This window comes from Neovison vison, chromosome 6, assembly GCF_020171115.1.
Source record: "Neovison vison isolate M4711 chromosome 6, ASM_NN_V1, whole genome shotgun sequence".
Lineage (NCBI taxonomy): Eukaryota > Metazoa > Chordata > Mammalia > Carnivora > Mustelidae > Neogale > Neogale vison.
The window spans coordinates 48,900,692-48,918,862 of NC_058096.1; the positions used below are offsets into that span (position 1 = coordinate 48,900,692).

At 35.6% G+C, this 18,171-nt stretch overlaps 1 protein-coding gene across 25 annotated transcripts in view; it reads right to left on the minus strand.

Moving 5' to 3' along the window:
* LOC122908449 (ABI family member 3 binding protein) overlaps window positions 1-18,171 on the minus strand; it is a 250,542-nt gene that overhangs the window by 81,326 nt on the left and 151,045 nt on the right. For 9 of the 25 annotated variants that reach the window (XM_044251253.1, XM_044251244.1, XM_044251241.1 and 6 more), the window contains 11 exons: window positions 16,201-16,260; window positions 14,011-14,070; window positions 11,298-11,357; window positions 10,486-10,569; window positions 8,849-8,905; window positions 7,618-7,677; window positions 6,876-6,959; window positions 3,910-3,984; window positions 3,006-3,062; window positions 2,271-2,342; window positions 1,757-1,804 (listed from right to left, as the gene is read on the minus strand). The exons of 2 other annotated variants lie outside the window; for them this stretch is intronic. In XM_044251253.1, the coding sequence (XP_044107188.1) occupies window positions 1,757-1,804; window positions 2,271-2,342; window positions 3,006-3,062; window positions 3,910-3,984; window positions 6,876-6,959; window positions 7,618-7,677; window positions 8,849-8,905; window positions 10,486-10,569; window positions 11,298-11,357; window positions 14,011-14,070; window positions 16,201-16,260 (717 nt within the window). The remainder of the gene's footprint in view (window positions 1-1,756; window positions 1,805-2,270; window positions 2,343-3,005; window positions 3,063-3,909; window positions 3,985-6,875; window positions 6,960-7,617; window positions 7,678-8,848; window positions 8,906-10,485; window positions 10,570-11,297; window positions 11,358-14,010; window positions 14,071-16,200; window positions 16,261-18,171) is intronic. 14 more of the 25 variants (XM_044251247.1, XM_044251246.1, XM_044251256.1 and 11 more) reach the window with 12 other exon arrangements.

Consider the following 18,171-nt stretch of genomic DNA (forward strand, 5'->3'; position numbering starts at 1 on the left):
TATCTCTTTTGGAAATAGACCCATGTGAAATAGTTTAATGATAATCAAAACGAAAGTTTGGGCTTATTTTCAATAAACTATCAGTCCAAGAAAGCCTATAGGTATTGAGAGGATTTTTTCTTGTAAGAAGCAGCACATTTAGTTATTCATGTTGGTGATTTATTGCCTCATATTTTAAATTCCACCATCAAATAACTTGCTTTTATGACTTGCCAATTAGATGGTTTGACTTAGTTTCTTTTATTTACATGCAGAAAGGCCAAACTGCTGCAGGAAGAGGACTAGAAAGAAATAGAAGACCTGAGTAATGATAAAGTGATTGGCCAGTTGTACTTCTTTATGTGTTTTGCACAGTGAAATCTATTTCTGGAGGTTTCTCTTAATCTCAAACACAACGTAGGTACCTTAAGATATTCTGTACATGACCACAGAACTTGTAAAAGTTCTAGTCAAGATGATAAAGTATTTAAAATTAGGATATATATTTATGTTTAAAAATGGTATATAAATGTTCTTCCCCAGAAACATTACTATGTCCTGTTTGAAACACTTGCAGAGTAGCAGAGAATGGTTTTTCGGACATATCCTGAAGAATATTCACAATACTGCCATGTGAATGGCTATAGCTTATGGGTAGGAGAAGTCGGGCATCAGAAAAATAGGATCGCCTATCAAAGAATGTGAGCACATTAATTAACTTGGGCTTTCTGATGTCTGTAGTGCCCATACTGTCTTTCCATTCTTATAAATTCTGCAAAAAACACTCACCTTCTACATGAAATACAAAATAATATTTACCTGGCTCGGTGGAAGGATCATCTGGGCTGGGTAGGATTATGGTTTGGGAAGGCAGAGGAGATGTCTCTATGGTAATTGAAGGAAAGTACCTGGGGCTATGATAGTGATCACAAAGTTTGAGTACAGATAGATGACAGAAAGGATGGTAACAATTAAAAACAAAGAAAGAAAATTGTAACTCTGCAGCAAAATAGCATTCCTAATTCTTCATAATGCATTTAGTTTAAAAAATGCTGAGATGCAGTGGCGGGGGAATGGGAAGTTGGGGTACCAGGTGGTGGGTATTATAGAGGGCACAGCTTGCATGGAGCACTGGGTGTGGTGAAAAAATAATGAATAATGTTTTTCTGAAAACAAATAAATTGGAAAAAAAATGCTAAGATGCTAGATTCCAAAATTCTCTCAAAGTAAGCAATATTCCTTACTTTTTAAATCCTCACTTCAAACTAATACCTCCTCAACCATCCTAGAAAGACGTATTTAGTAGTAACCTTAAAGGGAAAACCAAAGTATTAAAAAATGTTAAAGCATGAGTCAGTGAAGAAGCATTGGATTTCACTTAAAATTAGAGCAAAAAAAAAGTCAAAGATGTAAATGAATGTCATGGAATGAGTGTTAATGGAAAGTATTTTGCTAGGGCAGAAAGTATCAAATGGATCACCATACAAAAAGAAAACGGAAATATTCAACACAGTACAAGCTGGCAGAATGTTTAATGTTAGGAAAAAGATGCTTTAGGCTCAACAGTTTCACTGACTTAAGTACAGAAAAAGACCAACATCTAGATACAAAACAGAAGAGACTTTTTGGACAATGGTTATGAATAGAAGCACCTAGAAAGAAAATTAACTGCCATGAAAAAGAATGATGTTGCAACATGAATTCACAAAGAAAGAGAAACTGAGGTTGTCAGGTGATGGTGGTGATGAGGACAAAGGCTGCTGAGGTGTGTCATTACCTAGTGTGGTCTCAGGTGGTTCAGACACATTTGTAATAGATTCCACAACTGTATCAAAACAAAGGAGAACAATTTTAGAAAACTTCAAGATGCTAAGCTATAGTCGACTATTTCCTTCTTGGATATCAGCACACCTCATTCTCTTAGGAATCTGCATTATATTTTTACAGCTAGGACAATGGATTTAGAGAAGAAAAGAGAGAACCAAAGGGAAAATCCTATTCTGTCATACTAATTTTCCAACTAATATTAATGTTTTAATTGTCATTAACTGGCTGTCAAAAGCTATTATGCCTCAATATTTTGATACAACAGAGAAGCCAGAATTTCTGTATTCAGAGATCACTTATCATTGTAGTTTGAAGATTCCAAGGACCATGGAAGCTACTGCTCTTCAAATGAATTCAACTGTAGAACAAGTACCACAGCTTGAACTTCCATGTTCCATGGGCATAACAGATGCTAATTAAAACTTTCTTGAATAAATGAATCAAAGCATGAAAATTTTTACCACCTCCAGTCTTTGGTTCCTCTGGACTGAGTGGTGCTTTGGCAGAGGGATACAGATAATCTGTTACAGTTGGTGCTACAGAATAAACAGGGAATGGCTGGTTAGTGATGGGCAGGGCATTACACACTGTCATAGAACACTATTTAATTTGAAAACAGAGGTAAGTTATCTTAAGTTAATACGTTTATGAGAATACATAACACTCAGGTAGATTAAGAAGATGTCTGCAATTTAAGAGGGCAGAGATGAAGGCAGAAAATCAAGGCAGTGTTCAGTGTGGGCACATACACACACACCAAAACAGGCAATGTCTTCAGCAATTTCTACCTGGAGCAAAGCAGGTAAGGTCGCTTCCTTACATATTTTGATTAAGGATTCTAGTAAGAAAAAGACAAAGAGTGAGTCCTTGAAAAGCATAGGGATGAATCCTAAATAGAATATAAACATGAAAACTAAAATGTGCATATTCATATTTAAAGAATGATTAGAATATTAAAAAATTAAATCTTACATTCAGAGTGAAAGGGAGTTAAGGAAATTGTGAAACTTGCATAGAAATACAGCAGGCACTTGCACAATGTGCTGTATGTAACATGCGACTTTTAAGATTCACTGGATGAGCCCAGACAAGATGTGAGGAGCTATGAAATTCACAAACTGTGAGAACATCCAAAGATGACTTCTGCAATGAGATGGAAAAGCACATATATTTGGCTTCTCATTGGGAAACATTTTTACCTAGAGCTTCCTTTGATGACTCAGTGCTTATTGTAATCGATTCCAGGACTTCAGAAACTAGCAAAGAACACAAAATGATACAACTGATCAAGGAGGGTTATTGCCAGCATTGAATGAATGCATGCAAACTAAATATTTAGAAAAGTGTCTCGCACTTATAGATGCTCGATGTTGGCTGTTATGATAATAACAATATTATTAATAATACTAAGGGAAGCTCCAATAACTGAATTAAAGTCACGATTTTCTAAGTGTTGTAGGTAACAATTAACAATCATACCTTGTACTGTTCATGAGCCCCCAAATGCCATTTAACTAATTACAGGATGCACAAAGGAGATGAGAAGAAATTATAATCCTATACTAGATAAAAGTAAGATCTTATGTTTCAAAATATATGTCAGGGGTAGCAACCTCATTGCTAACTTAAAATATTTGTTTTTAATTTTGAAAGGCAATGTTGTATAGGTTGGTTTTGTTATCTTTACTGAAGTGAGCACTTTCACTTTCCTTGATGGCTGCAACTGAACTAGAATTCTTTTCACATAGCAGAACAAAAATTTAATTTATTTCTAAAGAGGAAGTTTGTAATCTTTAGTGAAAAATAAGAAGAATAAAATCAGTTCTTCTTAGTGGTTTACTGACTACTTAATCACATACTTGATTATTCTTTATGTGATACAGAGTAAATACAATAAAATGAAGATAAGTATATTCAGCAGTTGAATAGCAATTATTATAAATAAATTACTAAGTTAATACCAATAGGTAGTCATGGAAAGAGCATGTACAATATATGGAGGTGTTAAATGTATTATTTGCTTTTTTATATTTGGAAATCAACACTTGGAATATGTCCCTTGAAGCTTACAATGTACCCAGACAGATAAAACAGTCTAATTACCAGGTTGACTCTGTGTCATTTCTAGGCTTGGTGATGTCACTGGTTTCAAAATAAGAGTTTGCAGTTCAGTGGGAGCTGAAAGAAGAGCATCTAAATTGTCAAAGTAATTTTGGATATTTCACAGATTTTAGATAAAGGTAGCAATGAACTGAAATGCATAGATTTTCAAAATCATAGGGTTATGGAGAGCCATGTGGAGTATTTATTATTTAAAGCAGCAATTGGAAAACTATGGTCCTCCTAATCCAGCCCTTTGCCTGACCTGTGAGCTAAGAATGGATTTTGTGTTTTACAATGATGCAAAAAAAAATTAAGAGTAATATCTTATGACATGTGAAAATTATATAAAATCCAAGTAACGCTTTATTGGAACACAACCACACCCACAAACTAATATGATTCAAGGTATATTTACATATCACTTACATACTGGTTTTGGTTGCCTTCACTTGAGATACTACATTAGAATCAAGTAGTTGTGACAGACACTGAATGGCCTACAAAGTATAAAAGATTTACAATCTGACATCGTTACATAAAAATTTGAAAATAAAATGGGTTCTTACTATTATATCTGAATCTGAATTCCCACAAGGGCTTTCTAAGAGCTTCCTATCACTGATTTTATGATATTGAGATTACCAAAATATTTAGTACCATCTAGGAGTGCTTTGTTCTGTGTTATAATTTGAACCCCCCTTGGGTAACCTCAATAGGTATTGAGTTTTTATTTTGTTATTCCTACCCTTCCATCTACTAACGCAAAAAAAAAAAAATTGGTTATTTTAAAGCCCAACTCTTATCAGTCCACACAGAACTCTGACTTAAGCATTTTCTCTCTATATTTTTACCACTCAATTAAACAAATTGCTTTTGTGTAAGCAAATTGCCTTATATCTAAAAAAGCAACAGAAACCCTTTGGAAACAAGGTTTCCTCACAATTATACTGTTTCCTTTTCAAGAAGTAAAACATGTTCTTACTTTTGATCTCTACCTCTGTTCCTCACCTCACCTCACTCCACTCAACTGTTAATATGGTGCCAGGAACACAGAAGGCAAGGAAATTTTTGTTTACTAAGCCAAAGGAGTATTGCTAATTTTTAAAAAGATAAATGAAATGGTAGGAGAATAGAATGAGATGCATCTTTTGTTGGAGACAATCTTTATGCAGGGCACATGATGATTTTGGCTACCCTCGATCTTCCCTAACCATGAACCTTCTGGTTAATGTGCAATTGTAAATATGCTAATCAATATTTGTATCTCTTTTCTCTTAGAAGGCATAGAGCTGGGAAGTGAAAGTTAACAAGTCACGTTGTCAATCCTGGGATCCAGCTGCAATAAGCTGGAAGGACTCAAATTAGAAATCGTTGACTTTCTTGGTTTCAACTGTGAAACTTTGGAAAGTTTAAAGTTTGGGAGGAGAATGAATTTTTCCCTCATGTTTTTGAAACTAAAGGAAGAAAATCTTGGGTTGCTATTGTGTTTCTAGGTCTAGAAACCATCAAAAGCATTGTACATAGGCCTATGTTTTCTAAAACATATTAAATTATCTTGAGTTTATTACCTAAGTTTGAAAATTTTTACTTTACTAATCTAATTTGCTTCGTATCACTACTGAGGGTATTTTGAGAACCAAAATAATATAAAAAATTATTAATTAAGGAATAGGAATAGATACTGATATAATTAGATACTCAGAGATTCCTACTTAGTAAAGATTAAGAACCAATACTAAACTGTGGTGGAAGATATAGAATAACAAAATTCACCCATGGTGAGGAAAGCCTGTAACTTATATTTACTAGGCTTAGCACTTCTAGGAAGCATTTCTTTTTGCAGGGGGGATAATTTAAGAAGAGAAATCATCTTTTAAAATAGGAAGGGAATAATGAGAGTGTCTCAAAAATCTCATAGAAAGTAAGTTGCTCAGAAAATATTCATGATCTTTAATTATCAGCATTTTGTATTCCCAGACCAGGTAATGAAATTTTAAAGGGGGTTTCATGGCAGATAGATTTCCTCACATGGGGTATGTTCTATGGTGAACGCTGTGAAGTATGTAAATCTGGCAATTCACAGACTTGTACCCCTGGGGCTAATAATACATTACATGTTAATTAAAAAATAAAAAATTAAAAACAATAGGTAGCACTTGAATTAAGAATCTTGACTACCAAGAAGGTAAGTATGAAACAGAACAACAGCAGTCTAAGGAAGCAGGAGTAACCCTAGCCATGACAATGATGGAGTAGGTTTTTAATGAGTAAAAAAGCTTATAATGTAGTCACAAAAATCATTACCTAACATTGTTTCTGGAGTCTCAGAACTATGAATAAGAGGCTCAAAGCTTGTAGCAGGAACTAACCAAATGCGACAACATGAACATGAGAAAGTTTAAACACACATAGAAAATCCTAATTTTTTTTCAAAACATTAGTTTCAAATGACAAACATTAACTTTTGAATTGACAGAAACAGTTTCTTTTTGAGGATTTGGTCATACTAGTTGGGGACTATTCGTCCTAGAAGATAGTCACAAACTTTAAATTCTGCATGAGGTTTTTCTAGGTGTTTGATTTTCTGATTCTAACCAATATGAAAACTTGCTTTGGAAATGCTGTTTAGGCAATAGATATGAAAATATGCATGAAAGTAACTTTTTGCAGTTTTTGAAAGCTGAAAAAGATACTTATGCTTATATAATCATGACCACAATAAATAGATCATGTTTTTAAGAGCAGATATAGCAATAAATAACTATGATTGATTATGTCAATCTTGCTATTAACACATCTTTAAAGAGATGAAAAATTTCAGTCAAGAATTAGTTGCTAACCATAACTCATTCTTTGACTTTTAGGGAACATGAAGACTATTACTTCCCATCAGAGGCATTTCCTTGAGACCCCACTGAGACAGACTGCTAGGGTTCACCCCTCAAACCATGACATAACATATTTACCCTGTTTGGTCTGAGTTGCCTCAGGGCTTGATGTGGTTTTAGGCCTGGGACGTGGACGTCGGGTTCGTTGTGCTGGTTTAGGAGCTGAAGAATGAAACTTCAGATTACTCCAGTGAAGACAGTTTTGGAAGTAAGAGCAAAATTTTCTAAAATATATTATATTGCCTTGAAGTTCAAGGCATATATATTTCAAGGTTGAAATATTTTCTCTTATTTTGTTAACTATTGTTTTAAACACTGAAGATTCTGGAGAGACAAATCTCACACACAGAGTCAAGTCAAGGAGTGAGCAATCTCATAACTGTCTAGATTTAAAAATAGGTAAGGACTCTAGCCACACTGTAGGTAGTAGGGTTGTAGGTTCATACCAAGAAATAGAACTTTCCCAAAGAATCTGCAATACCATGTGAGCTGTCATGATTTGTTTGGTCAGGAGAAGATACAAACATTACCGACTTTGAAACTCGGGTTTAAATTTGAACCCAGTTTAGACAAGAGTACATGATACAAGTTCAAGATTACGTGGTTGACAGATATTCCCAGGTCCATGCATAACTGTCAAAAACAATAGAAGACTTCTTTTAAGAGTTTTAAAAGCCCTTAAGAAGAAAAAAAAATAAAGTTGAAGGACAGCAGATGAAAAGACAGTTTTATAAAGCTGGTGACAAAGTGATTATGATTATGATAGAGTGGGTTGATGATGAGCAGGAAAGAACTGTTGAAGAATGCAGAATATCATTACCTAATGTAGTTTCTGGAGCCTTTGTCCTAAGAGTGATGGGTTCAAGGGCTGTAGGAGGAACTAGTAAAAAAAATAATAAACCAAAGATATTTTAAAAATTCATTTGAAGACTAACTGCAAAAGTCAAATTTTAAGCTTCGCATCTGACAGAAAAGGAGCACTCTGAAGATCTGACCACACTCTGGCAAAGCACCCATTAATCTCACAAGATAGGTACAGCATTGTACTCTGCTTAATAACACTGTGATCATTAAGAAGTTTTCCTAGAAGTTTTGATTATCTGATTATTTTTAATATGTAAAATTTTGCTAAACAAACTTTTTTACACATTTATATATATTTATACCTTTCTAACTTTTACACATTTATATATATTTATACTTTTCTAACTTTACTGGAAAAAGTGTCAGTCTACTTGTACTTCTGTACAAGTTGAGACAAATGCTTATTATTTAAATAATCATGGATATAATAATGAACTTATTTATTTGAGAGCATGAGGATCGGTACATAAAACAGTGTGATCATCGATGTTTCAAAGTAGTCTTTGACTCAAGAAAAGTTAAGAAACTGTTTCCTTTGCTGTGCAAAAGCTTTTGATCTTGATGAAATCCCAATAGTTCATTTTTGGCCTTGCTTCCCTTCACTGTAAAACCCTCTTAGCAAAGAAGAAAGAAGCATCCTACTCTATAATGAAAGCCTATCATCTAAACTTTCAAGACTTAGGCACAATTATAATTTTGATAATTAACTAAAAACATCATTTTTGGAAAAAACAGATCCATATATATAATCACACAAATTCTAATACAATAAAAAGTAATATGATTAAAGAATATGGTATTTCTGCAATCAATGAAGGATAAGCAGGGCATATAAGGGATAGGTGGAAATTCATGTTTGAAATAAAGCTTAAAGTAGTCAGTCCTGTTTCAGCACATACATATGATTGCATGAAACAACAATGAACAAGTTACATGGCAGTTTGGTGCCTTGAAAATAGAATATTCACATATTCACATATTCACATATTCTATTAAGAAAATAGAATTTTCTTAAGTTTAACTTAAACACAACTTGATGTAGAGTTTAGCATAATTTCAAGATGAAGACTGCAATGGAAGACAACAGAGGGTGTTAAAATGGTTTAAGGATGCAGTAGGACCCGTGGCTACAGTGGTATGACAATGAGCAGGAAAAGCACTATTTGAGGGACACATATTCTCATTACCCACGATTTCTGGAGCTTTAGTTCTAAGAGGGCCAGGTTCAAGATCTGTAGTAGGAGCTAATGAAAAGCAATGAAATAAACATTTGTGAAAAGTCAGCAAATTGATTCTAACCAGTATAACACTGCTTCAATAAATGTATAGCAATTAAATTTTCTTCTGAAATTAAGTACTTAAAGATTTGGTCACCCTATAACCGAGTAAATGTTTTTTTTTAGGAAATAGTGATAGTCTACATAACCTGGTAAGCCTCTCAAAGTCAATACAATATTCTCTTAGTTGTTTAAGTACCTAATTCCGACTATTGCCCTAGGAAACTTGTTTAAACATTTTACCAGATATATAATAATAAAAGTGTTCTGGCAATTGTTGGCTTTTTTGTGGAAGCTTTAAGGAGATAGAATGTCTAAATAAGATGGATACAGTAAATGGTTTTTTGTTTGAAAGGAGGCATAGAAAAGAACAAAGCAAAGTGAACTATGTTCATCTTGTTTAGAACTTGTGAGTAGAAATAGTCTTAGAACTCACATGATGCAAAGGTATTCAGCTAATTAGGATAAGGAACAACCACTCAGTGTGTGGTGCCAACTAGAGCAGCTCTCTGCTCTACACAAAAAAATGTTGTACCCTATATATGTGGGTACAGGAAAGACCACTAATGCTTCTAGGTTCAGATCCAAACTTCTGAGTCATACTTTCAAGAACTTTCTTCACTGCTCTTACGGGCCCTTCTAAACTCACTACTATCATTACCACTTAGAAGCAGAACTTCCCTTATTCCAGGAGACCTGTGTCCTCTAGCTGGGCTCAATACCTGCTTTCTTTCTTTCTTTTTTTTTAAAATTTATTTTAATTAATTAATTGATTAATTGATTTTCAGCATAACAGTATTCATTGTTTTTGCACCACACCCAGTGCTCCATGCAATCTGTGCCCTCTCTAATACCCACCATCTGGTTCCCCCAACCTCCCACTTCTCGACGCTTCAAACCCCTCAGATTGTTTTTCAGAGTCCATAGTCTCTCATGGTTCACCTCCCCTTCAATTCTAAGATTTCCCACTTTATTCCTAACTCCTTATTCCTGTCCTTCACAAACTTCTCTCTCTTTAAATGCACAGATGTTCATAAAACCTGCAAAAAGTAATCTTGATTGGCACAGACACATTGCCTTGGTTCAATCTTTGAATGTTTCCTACTGGGGCAGGTTTTGACTTTGGGTATACTACAGACTGAGAAGTAAAAAGAAGCCATATACATCTGTGATATCCTCACAGCTGTTGATGTAGCTCTAGGGGGAAATGAAAGGCACTTAGTGTTTCTTGAAATAAAAATGATTGGTTTTATTTAAGACATTTTGTCTTCTAGAGAAGTATGGAATGAAATAAGAGTAAATAAAATATATACTAAAACTGAAGATCTTTATGCACAAAATACAAGGAATCTAGTTCCCTCCCAAAGACATCCAGATGTCTCCCAAACAATGTTTTCCTTTGTTAAGTCAATGGTGGGATCAGTGTAGATCAACTAGTGCCTTCACCAATACTGGGATCACAAGGGCTATCTCTTCTCCCTCTGGCATCAATCCTAGACTCCCAAGAGCTTCTAAGACTACTCCTTTAACCAGAAACCCACAATTACCCAGTATTTTTTTAGGTGCTTCAGAAGTTGGTGTAGTTTTATGTTTGGGACGTGGACGACGGGTCCGTTTTGATGTTTTAGGAGCTGAGGAAAGAAAACCTTTGGTTACTACAGAGTCCACAGTTTGGAAGCTAAAGGTAGCATGACACATGACTCCAGATTTTCTAAACTTACTTCATTAGTAAATCTGTCTTTTCAAACTTTCAATTTGAAACTTTCACCCTTAGTAGTATACATTCTTTTATAAAGGCAATTTCATTGATAATGAGTCATACAGAATTAAGTTATTAATTCAAGAAGTGAAGTAGTGTTCGTAGTTCTCTTCTATTGAACAAAAGAGGTAAGTCCTGCTGCAGAAATATTATGGGGCAGCCATGGTCAGATACAAACTCTGATAGTTTACTAAGATAAGGCCATATAATTAACTAAAATGTTTATCGAAGGACAGATATTAGAGAATTTAAAAAAAAGGTAGGACTGCAGATGCACCAAGAAACTTCCTGATACCATAACAGTCAGTAGAGTCAAAAGAACTGCTTTTTAAACCCAGCTTTAATAAAACATGGTTAAAATGCACATGAGATGACATAACAATTTTAGATGGTTACTTGTACAACAGATGACCTGAGTTAGGTTTATGCATGGCTCTCTTAAAAACAAGGGACAACTTGTTTTAAGAGTCAGTGTACTCAAAACTTTTAGGATGAAGAACAGAGGACAATGTAGTCCTTATGAAGCAACAGAACATGTAGCTATGATGTTGATGGAGTGAGTCTGAGAATCAGCACTTACTGAGGAGCATGTGTTATTACCTTGTGTTGTTACCCATGTTTCAGTTCTCAACACAACCGGTTCAAGGTCTGCAGTAGGAACTGACCACAAGTATTAAAAATAAACAAAATGATTGCTTAAAATGTTAAAAACCCTGAAAACATTTATTTCAAAATTTTTCTTAATCATATACTTTCTAGAACTATGTAGCAACTTCTTTTATTTATTTATTTATTTCAGCATAACAGTATTCATTGTTTTTGCACCACACCCAGTGCTCCATGCAATCCGTGCCCCCTCTAATACCCACCACTTGATTCCCCCAAACTCCCACCCCCCGCCCCTTCAAAACCCTCAGATTGTTTTTCAGAGTCCATAGTCTCTCATGGTTCACCTCTCCTTCTAATTTCCCTCAACTCCCTTCTAAAAACTATTCAACTAAAAAAAAGTAGACCTCTGATTTCCTAAAATTTGGCCATACCTAAGTGAGTTAACGATTTTCTTATTCCTTTGATGATCTGATTCTAACTAATAAATCAAAATGGGATGTGTATGTATTGCTAACAACTTTGGGAGGAAAGTGGAGCTACAGCATGATGAATTGAGCAGGTTACCCCTTCATTCTAAGCAAAGAAATATGCTTTCATGTGCAACAAAGAGCTTACTGATGTCCGCTTGATCAAATCTCAATTACTCCATCAGATGCCTAAGAATCTCCACTGTGAGAATCCACAGACCAATGAAGATTCAGAAGGATTTGACTATCTCTAGTCAGACATCTTTTCTACTAGTACGATAGTTAGACTTTCTCCTTTGGTTGGTCTTACTTATACTCACTCTTTCTGATTTTATTACTACCTTTTTTTTTTAAGATTTTATTTATTTATCAGAGAGAGAGAGGGGGAGAGAGTGAGCACAGGCAGACAGAATGGCAGGCAGAGGCAGAGGCAGAGGGAGAAGCAGGCTCCCTGCTGAGCAAGGAGCCTGATGTGGGACTCGATCCCAGGACGCTGGGATCATGACCTGAGCCGAAGGCAGTTGCTTAACCAACTGAACCACCCAGGCGTCCCTTTATTACTACCTTAAAAAAAATTTTTTTTATGTATTTATTTGACAGAGGGAGGGGGAGAGAGGGAATACAAGCAGGGGGAGTGGGAAAGGGAGAAGCACGTTCCCTTTGAGCAGGGAGTAGGACACAGAGCTCAAACCCAGCACCCTGGGATCATGACTTGAGCCCAAGGCATACACTTAATGACTTAGCCACTCAGGCACTCCATATTCCTACCTTTCTACTTATACATGTACTACGGTGGTTTCAAGGCACCATTTAAGTTTCTTAATCTAACTTTTGAGATCTACATATTTATGTACCTAGTACATTTTGTTGATAGCAGTGAGAAATCAATCTTGATCTTGTCTTTGCATACATGATGTCTAGTGCCATCTTCTATCTTATTTATGAAGGCTTTTGTTCTCAACTTATTGCATGTTTGAGGATTAAAACATGTCTCCCACACCTAATTTATACCCCCAAATTTGCTAATATTACCCAGGGATACTAAAGATATTAGTTGTTAATTTGAACTAAATATGCCCAATTTTTCTAAAGTTTTATTTTCAGTATATAAATGGAAATTAATTAAATGCACAGTGACAGAGAAGACTTCACTCTAGAAGAATGAAGCATTCAGTTGCTCCACAGATTTTCCCCTGCTGTGTTCCTTTTGCCATCTCTACAGTGGGAACTGCTGTTGAACACAAGTTCTATCTTTACTTTTATGGGGCCTATTTGTTACTTCCATATATTGGGATTACTCTTGAGCTCCTGCTGGGTTAGGCTACTGCAACTCTAAACCAGGAACACTTGTTTATGTGGTTTGGACCCAGATTCTTCAAGAGTTGGTGGGGTTTTTGGTCTGGGACGTGGACGACATGTCTGTTGTGATGTTTTGGAGGCTGAAGGAAGAAATTCTAGGGTTATCACACAACTACATTACCTCTGTTCTGGAAGCAATGAGAGGTGAAAATATGGTTCTAGATTTTCTACAACTTTTAGACATGTGTCCTTCTAGTTTGAGATTTTTGTCATGTATACTCTGTATATAATTCTTGTACTATAGAAGTTTCTTTGAAGAAAAAAATCCCTTTTTAATTCAAGAAATAAATATTAGTAATTATAATCAAAGTGTCATAGAGCAGGTTGATTTGTCAATAGAAGGTTAAGAACCACTGTTAAATTTTAATGTATTATGAAGGATTGTCATATTAAACCCGAGATTTAGAATACAGTTTTCCTATCTTTCCACACTTTCTATGTAACTACTAAAACAAAAACACGTTATTACCTAAATATAAACAAAACAAGATCACACAAATAGAAAAAAATTTGGAAACAAAATGTGAAATAAATGGATCTTCCTGGCCCCATGATTGCTATTTCTTGGCTTTATCTGTCTGGAGAAGAGGTAGGAAGCTATAGTATGTTTGAGAACCATTTTTAACCAACACTGCTTAGATAAAACAAAAAATAATGTGAAAAAATTTCAAATAGGTTACCTGGAAAATAAATGTTCTGAAGTACATTCATGTATGACTGGTTCTCTTTAAAATGACAGGTAAACTTAAGAGTTTTCATAATTTTAAGAATATAAATGAATGTCCAAGAAGAATAACATATGGTCACATAAAGCAAAATGAAACTCTGGGTTTGACAAAAGCAGAGTAAGTCTTGTTGAAAAGATAATATATTATTACCTAATGTTGTTCCTGGGGTCTCAGGTCTAAGAGTGACAGGTTCAAGAACTGTAGCAGGAACTGACCCCAAAATACAGTAAACCAAAGAAATTTTAAAACACATGAAAAGTAAGAACATTCACATCTAAACAAATCTACTTGTGTATCAATCTTTCTACAAAAACAAAGAAAAAAAATTAACCTCCTAAATGAAGGAAAGAGTAGATGGTTGTTCTTTGAAGATTTGGCCAAACTATAGTCTTGGTCTTAGTTTAGCCTTTGAACTATCTTGATTGTCTTAAAGAAGTCAGCATGAAATTCTCCTAGGTTTTAGCTAATGGATTCTGATAACTCTGCACTAGAAAATATTTTTATTCATTGACCTAAAATACACTTAGGAAGGAAGTTTTTTTTTTTCCAATTTATTTATTTGGAAGTTGTTTTTTAAAAAAATCTGAGCTCAATCTGTATTTCTATGGAAGCTGAAAATGTGTACTTACTATGTTTAAGTAAACATGGATACAATAAACAGTTTTTAAGTTTGAAACAGATATAAAATTTAATCATTGAAGTGGACTATGTTGATCTTTCTGAGAAGTCATCTATGGAAAGAGTCTGAGAACTCTTTCCAAACCACGGCACATAAGAGACCAGAATAAAGATGGTCATTCGGTCTGTAATACTCAGTAGAGCATCTGTTTGGCTAAAGACCAGATAAAGCAGAAATCAAAGACCACTGAGGTCTTTGTACCAAATCTAAGCTCCTGAATCAGGTCCTCAAAATCCTCTTTCAGTAGGCTCTCTGGACTCTTCCAAATGCAGCATCATCAATAAACTTGTTTTGGCCATCTGGAAGTAAGACAGTCTGTTTCAGGCTGGACTGTCATTGTGGCTAACCCCCTACCACCTTACATGTATAGCCCTTCTGCCATGGTTTACTCTTCCCTCCATTCACTGAAATCCTGTAGTAAGCCCAAGGTCCAAGTCTAATCGACTTTGATCTTTTCCTTTGCAAGGTCAGTATTTAATGTATCATGCAAACATGTACCCAACTCTACTGTTTTAGAAAATCTCCCACAGCTGGAATATCACCCACAATTGCCAATATTGGTCCAGAAATATGCAAGGGACTTATATATTGTAGCACCAAATATATCGCACCCAGCCACATTCTCTGACACCTGGGCAAAGCAGACATTACTGACCATGTCATGACCTCACACTTTGAGCCACTAATAGGTTGGCACTGTTTGGGGTTCTCATGGGGATAGACTACTTGGGTTCACCCTTAAACTAAAGAATCACACATTTATCAGATTCAGTCTGAGGTACTTGAGGGCTTGGTGTTGTTTTGGGTCTGGGGCATGGACTACGGGGTCTTTGTGTTGTTTTAGTAGCTGAAGAGAGAAAAGCTTTGTGTTACTCTAGGTGTTAAGGTTCTGGGTTCTGAGGAGAGGTTTTTCCAAGAGCTGTCAGATTTTCAAAAGTTACAGGAAATTTTCCGTTATTTAATGTTTTTAATCTTTTTATGCCAATGTGTCTTCTTTTTATCATTGGTGGTACTTTGAGGCAAATTCATGTGTCTGGTTGAGTTGTTCATTCAAGGCATGAAGATTAACACTTGCAATTAAACACACAGAATTTCCTCATTGGGGAAAAAATGAGAAGGAAGGCTCAACTCTGGTGCAAGGGAGGGGCAGTTAGGGTCACACTGAGGAAAAGGCTTATAATTTAAAAATTTTGGATTTAGGTAATTTCCTATATGTCAAGTTAGTAATAAAACATGTCATTACTTAAAGCACCAACAAAGAAACAAACATACCATGTAAATAGTTTTTTAAAGACTTAGCAACCTAAATGTACAAAGGACCCTAAGAATGGCTATTACCTCTGATCAGCCTAGATAAGAAAAAGATCCCAATTTGTTTTAAACTTGGCTTTAACAGAGAGCACTGTTCAACAAAGCATGAGATAACATGACAATGGAAATGTACCAGTGAAAGCAATGTTTTGAATTAAGCTAAGATCAGCTCTCATAAAAACAATAGAAAATTTGTTTTTAAGAGGCTTCAGGATTTCAGATGAAGTAACTAAATGGCAACAGAAGATGATGGTGGCTGTCTTATGAGAGAGGGAAAGCCAGGAGATGGAGACTGAATGGAATGTACAATGAGCAACAAAGGCATTTGGTGAATGACACAGAATCATTACCTAATGTTGTCCCAGGTGTCTCCGTTCTAAGAGTAACAGGTTCAAGGTCTGTAACAGGAACTGAAGTAATAAAATAAGCAAAAGAGGTTTTTAAAAAATGTATAAAGGGTTATGAAATTCACTTCAAGATGTCTTTTGTCAGTGTAACATTTCATCTAGAACTACTACTTTATTTCTTGATGAAGGGGACTGTGACTGTGTCTCCCCAAATTCCTATGTTGAAGACTTAACTCCCAAATGTGACTGTGTTTGGAGATAGGGGAGATAGGGGCTTTGAAGAGGCAATTAAGATTAGATGGGGCTGTAAGAGTAGGTCCCTAATCCAGTATGACTGATGACCTTATAAGAATAGAGGCACACACAAGGAAGGCTCACACATAGAGAAAAGGCCATGTGAGGACACAGCAAAATGAGACCATCTACAAGCCAAGGAGAAAGGCCTCAGGAGACATTAAAACTGCTGAAACCATCATCTTAAATTTCCAGCCTCCAAAGCTGTGAGAAATCAATTTCTATTGTTTGAGCCACTCAGTCAAAGATGTTATGGCAGTCTTAATAAGCTAATACAAAGGGAAACCAACTGTTTGGTCCAGACTTGGCTAAACTATAGTTGAGGACTTCTTCATCTTATGAGATAGTTATTACTTGTAGTCTCTGTTAAGCAGAGGGAAACAGTTAAGAGGGAACATTTACCTCTGTTAAGAGGGAAACAGTTCAACTAGTTCACGATTGATTATTTGAATCTATATGGTGGACTCTAGGACATTTTTAGGCTTTTACTTAAATACATCCCTAATCATCTTGAAAAGCAAGTAAAATACTGACTTCCACTTTAGTGGGTGCTGAATAAAGAAGATATCTACTATATTTATCACATTATGGTTGTAGAAAAAGTTCCTAAAGATCCGAGCAGCCATTACACAAATAACCAAAAATGGGTATGATGACCTTGCTGATAACTCAGCTTTGGAAAGATCTTGTGACCTGTACCCAAAGGAAGGTTCTCAAGAGGACTGGGCTAGGACCCACTCACAGTCTGTGGCATTCAGTAAAGCACCCATACACTATCAGTACCAAAAAAACATCATCCAGTGTGGAAAGAAAATGATTCTGAAGCTCATAAGAACAATATTGGACTCCTGAATAGAACATTCAAGCCTCCTTCAATTTTCTGTGGTATTATCCAAATGTGGAGTTACCAACAAGAGCTTTTGATGGACACTTCAAATAAGCAGATCCTCTGCCCCTCTGGTTTCCTCTATATATATCCCATTTTTTTTCTTGTCTTCGTTCATTCTCACCTGTCCACTTGTACAAATTCCAATGTGACGTCAAGACTTAAACTCCTTCCCTGATCTACCAAGCTCCAAAATGATGCTTTACTTCCTTAAGACCTTATATGATGAGTCTAACATTTAATGTTGCAATACCCCCAAAATCTTCAATTTGCAAATACATCCTGCCTTAGCAACCTCTTCGACCTCAGCCATGGCAACTTCTTCCTAGAAACATTGCCAAAGGCAAGGGAATCAAGGGCAAAAATGAATTATTGGGACTTCAAGACCAAAAGCTTTTGCATAGCAAAAGAAACAGTCAACAAAACCAAAAGACAACTGACAGGATGGGAGAAGATATTAGCAAATGACATATCAGATCAAGGGCTAGTATCCAAAATCTATAAAGAACTTATCAAACTCAACACCCAAAGAACAAATAATCCAATCAAGAAATGGGCAGAAGACATGAACAGACATTTCTCCAAAGCAGACATCCAGATGACCAAGAGACACATGAAAAAGTACTCCACATCACTCAGCATCAGGGAAATACAGATCAAAACCACAATGAGATACCACCTCACACCAGTCAGAATGGCTAGAATTAACAAGTCAGGAAATGACAGATGCTGGCGAGGAACCAGAGAAAGGAGAACCCTCCTACACTGTTGGTGGGAATGCAAGCTGGTGCAAC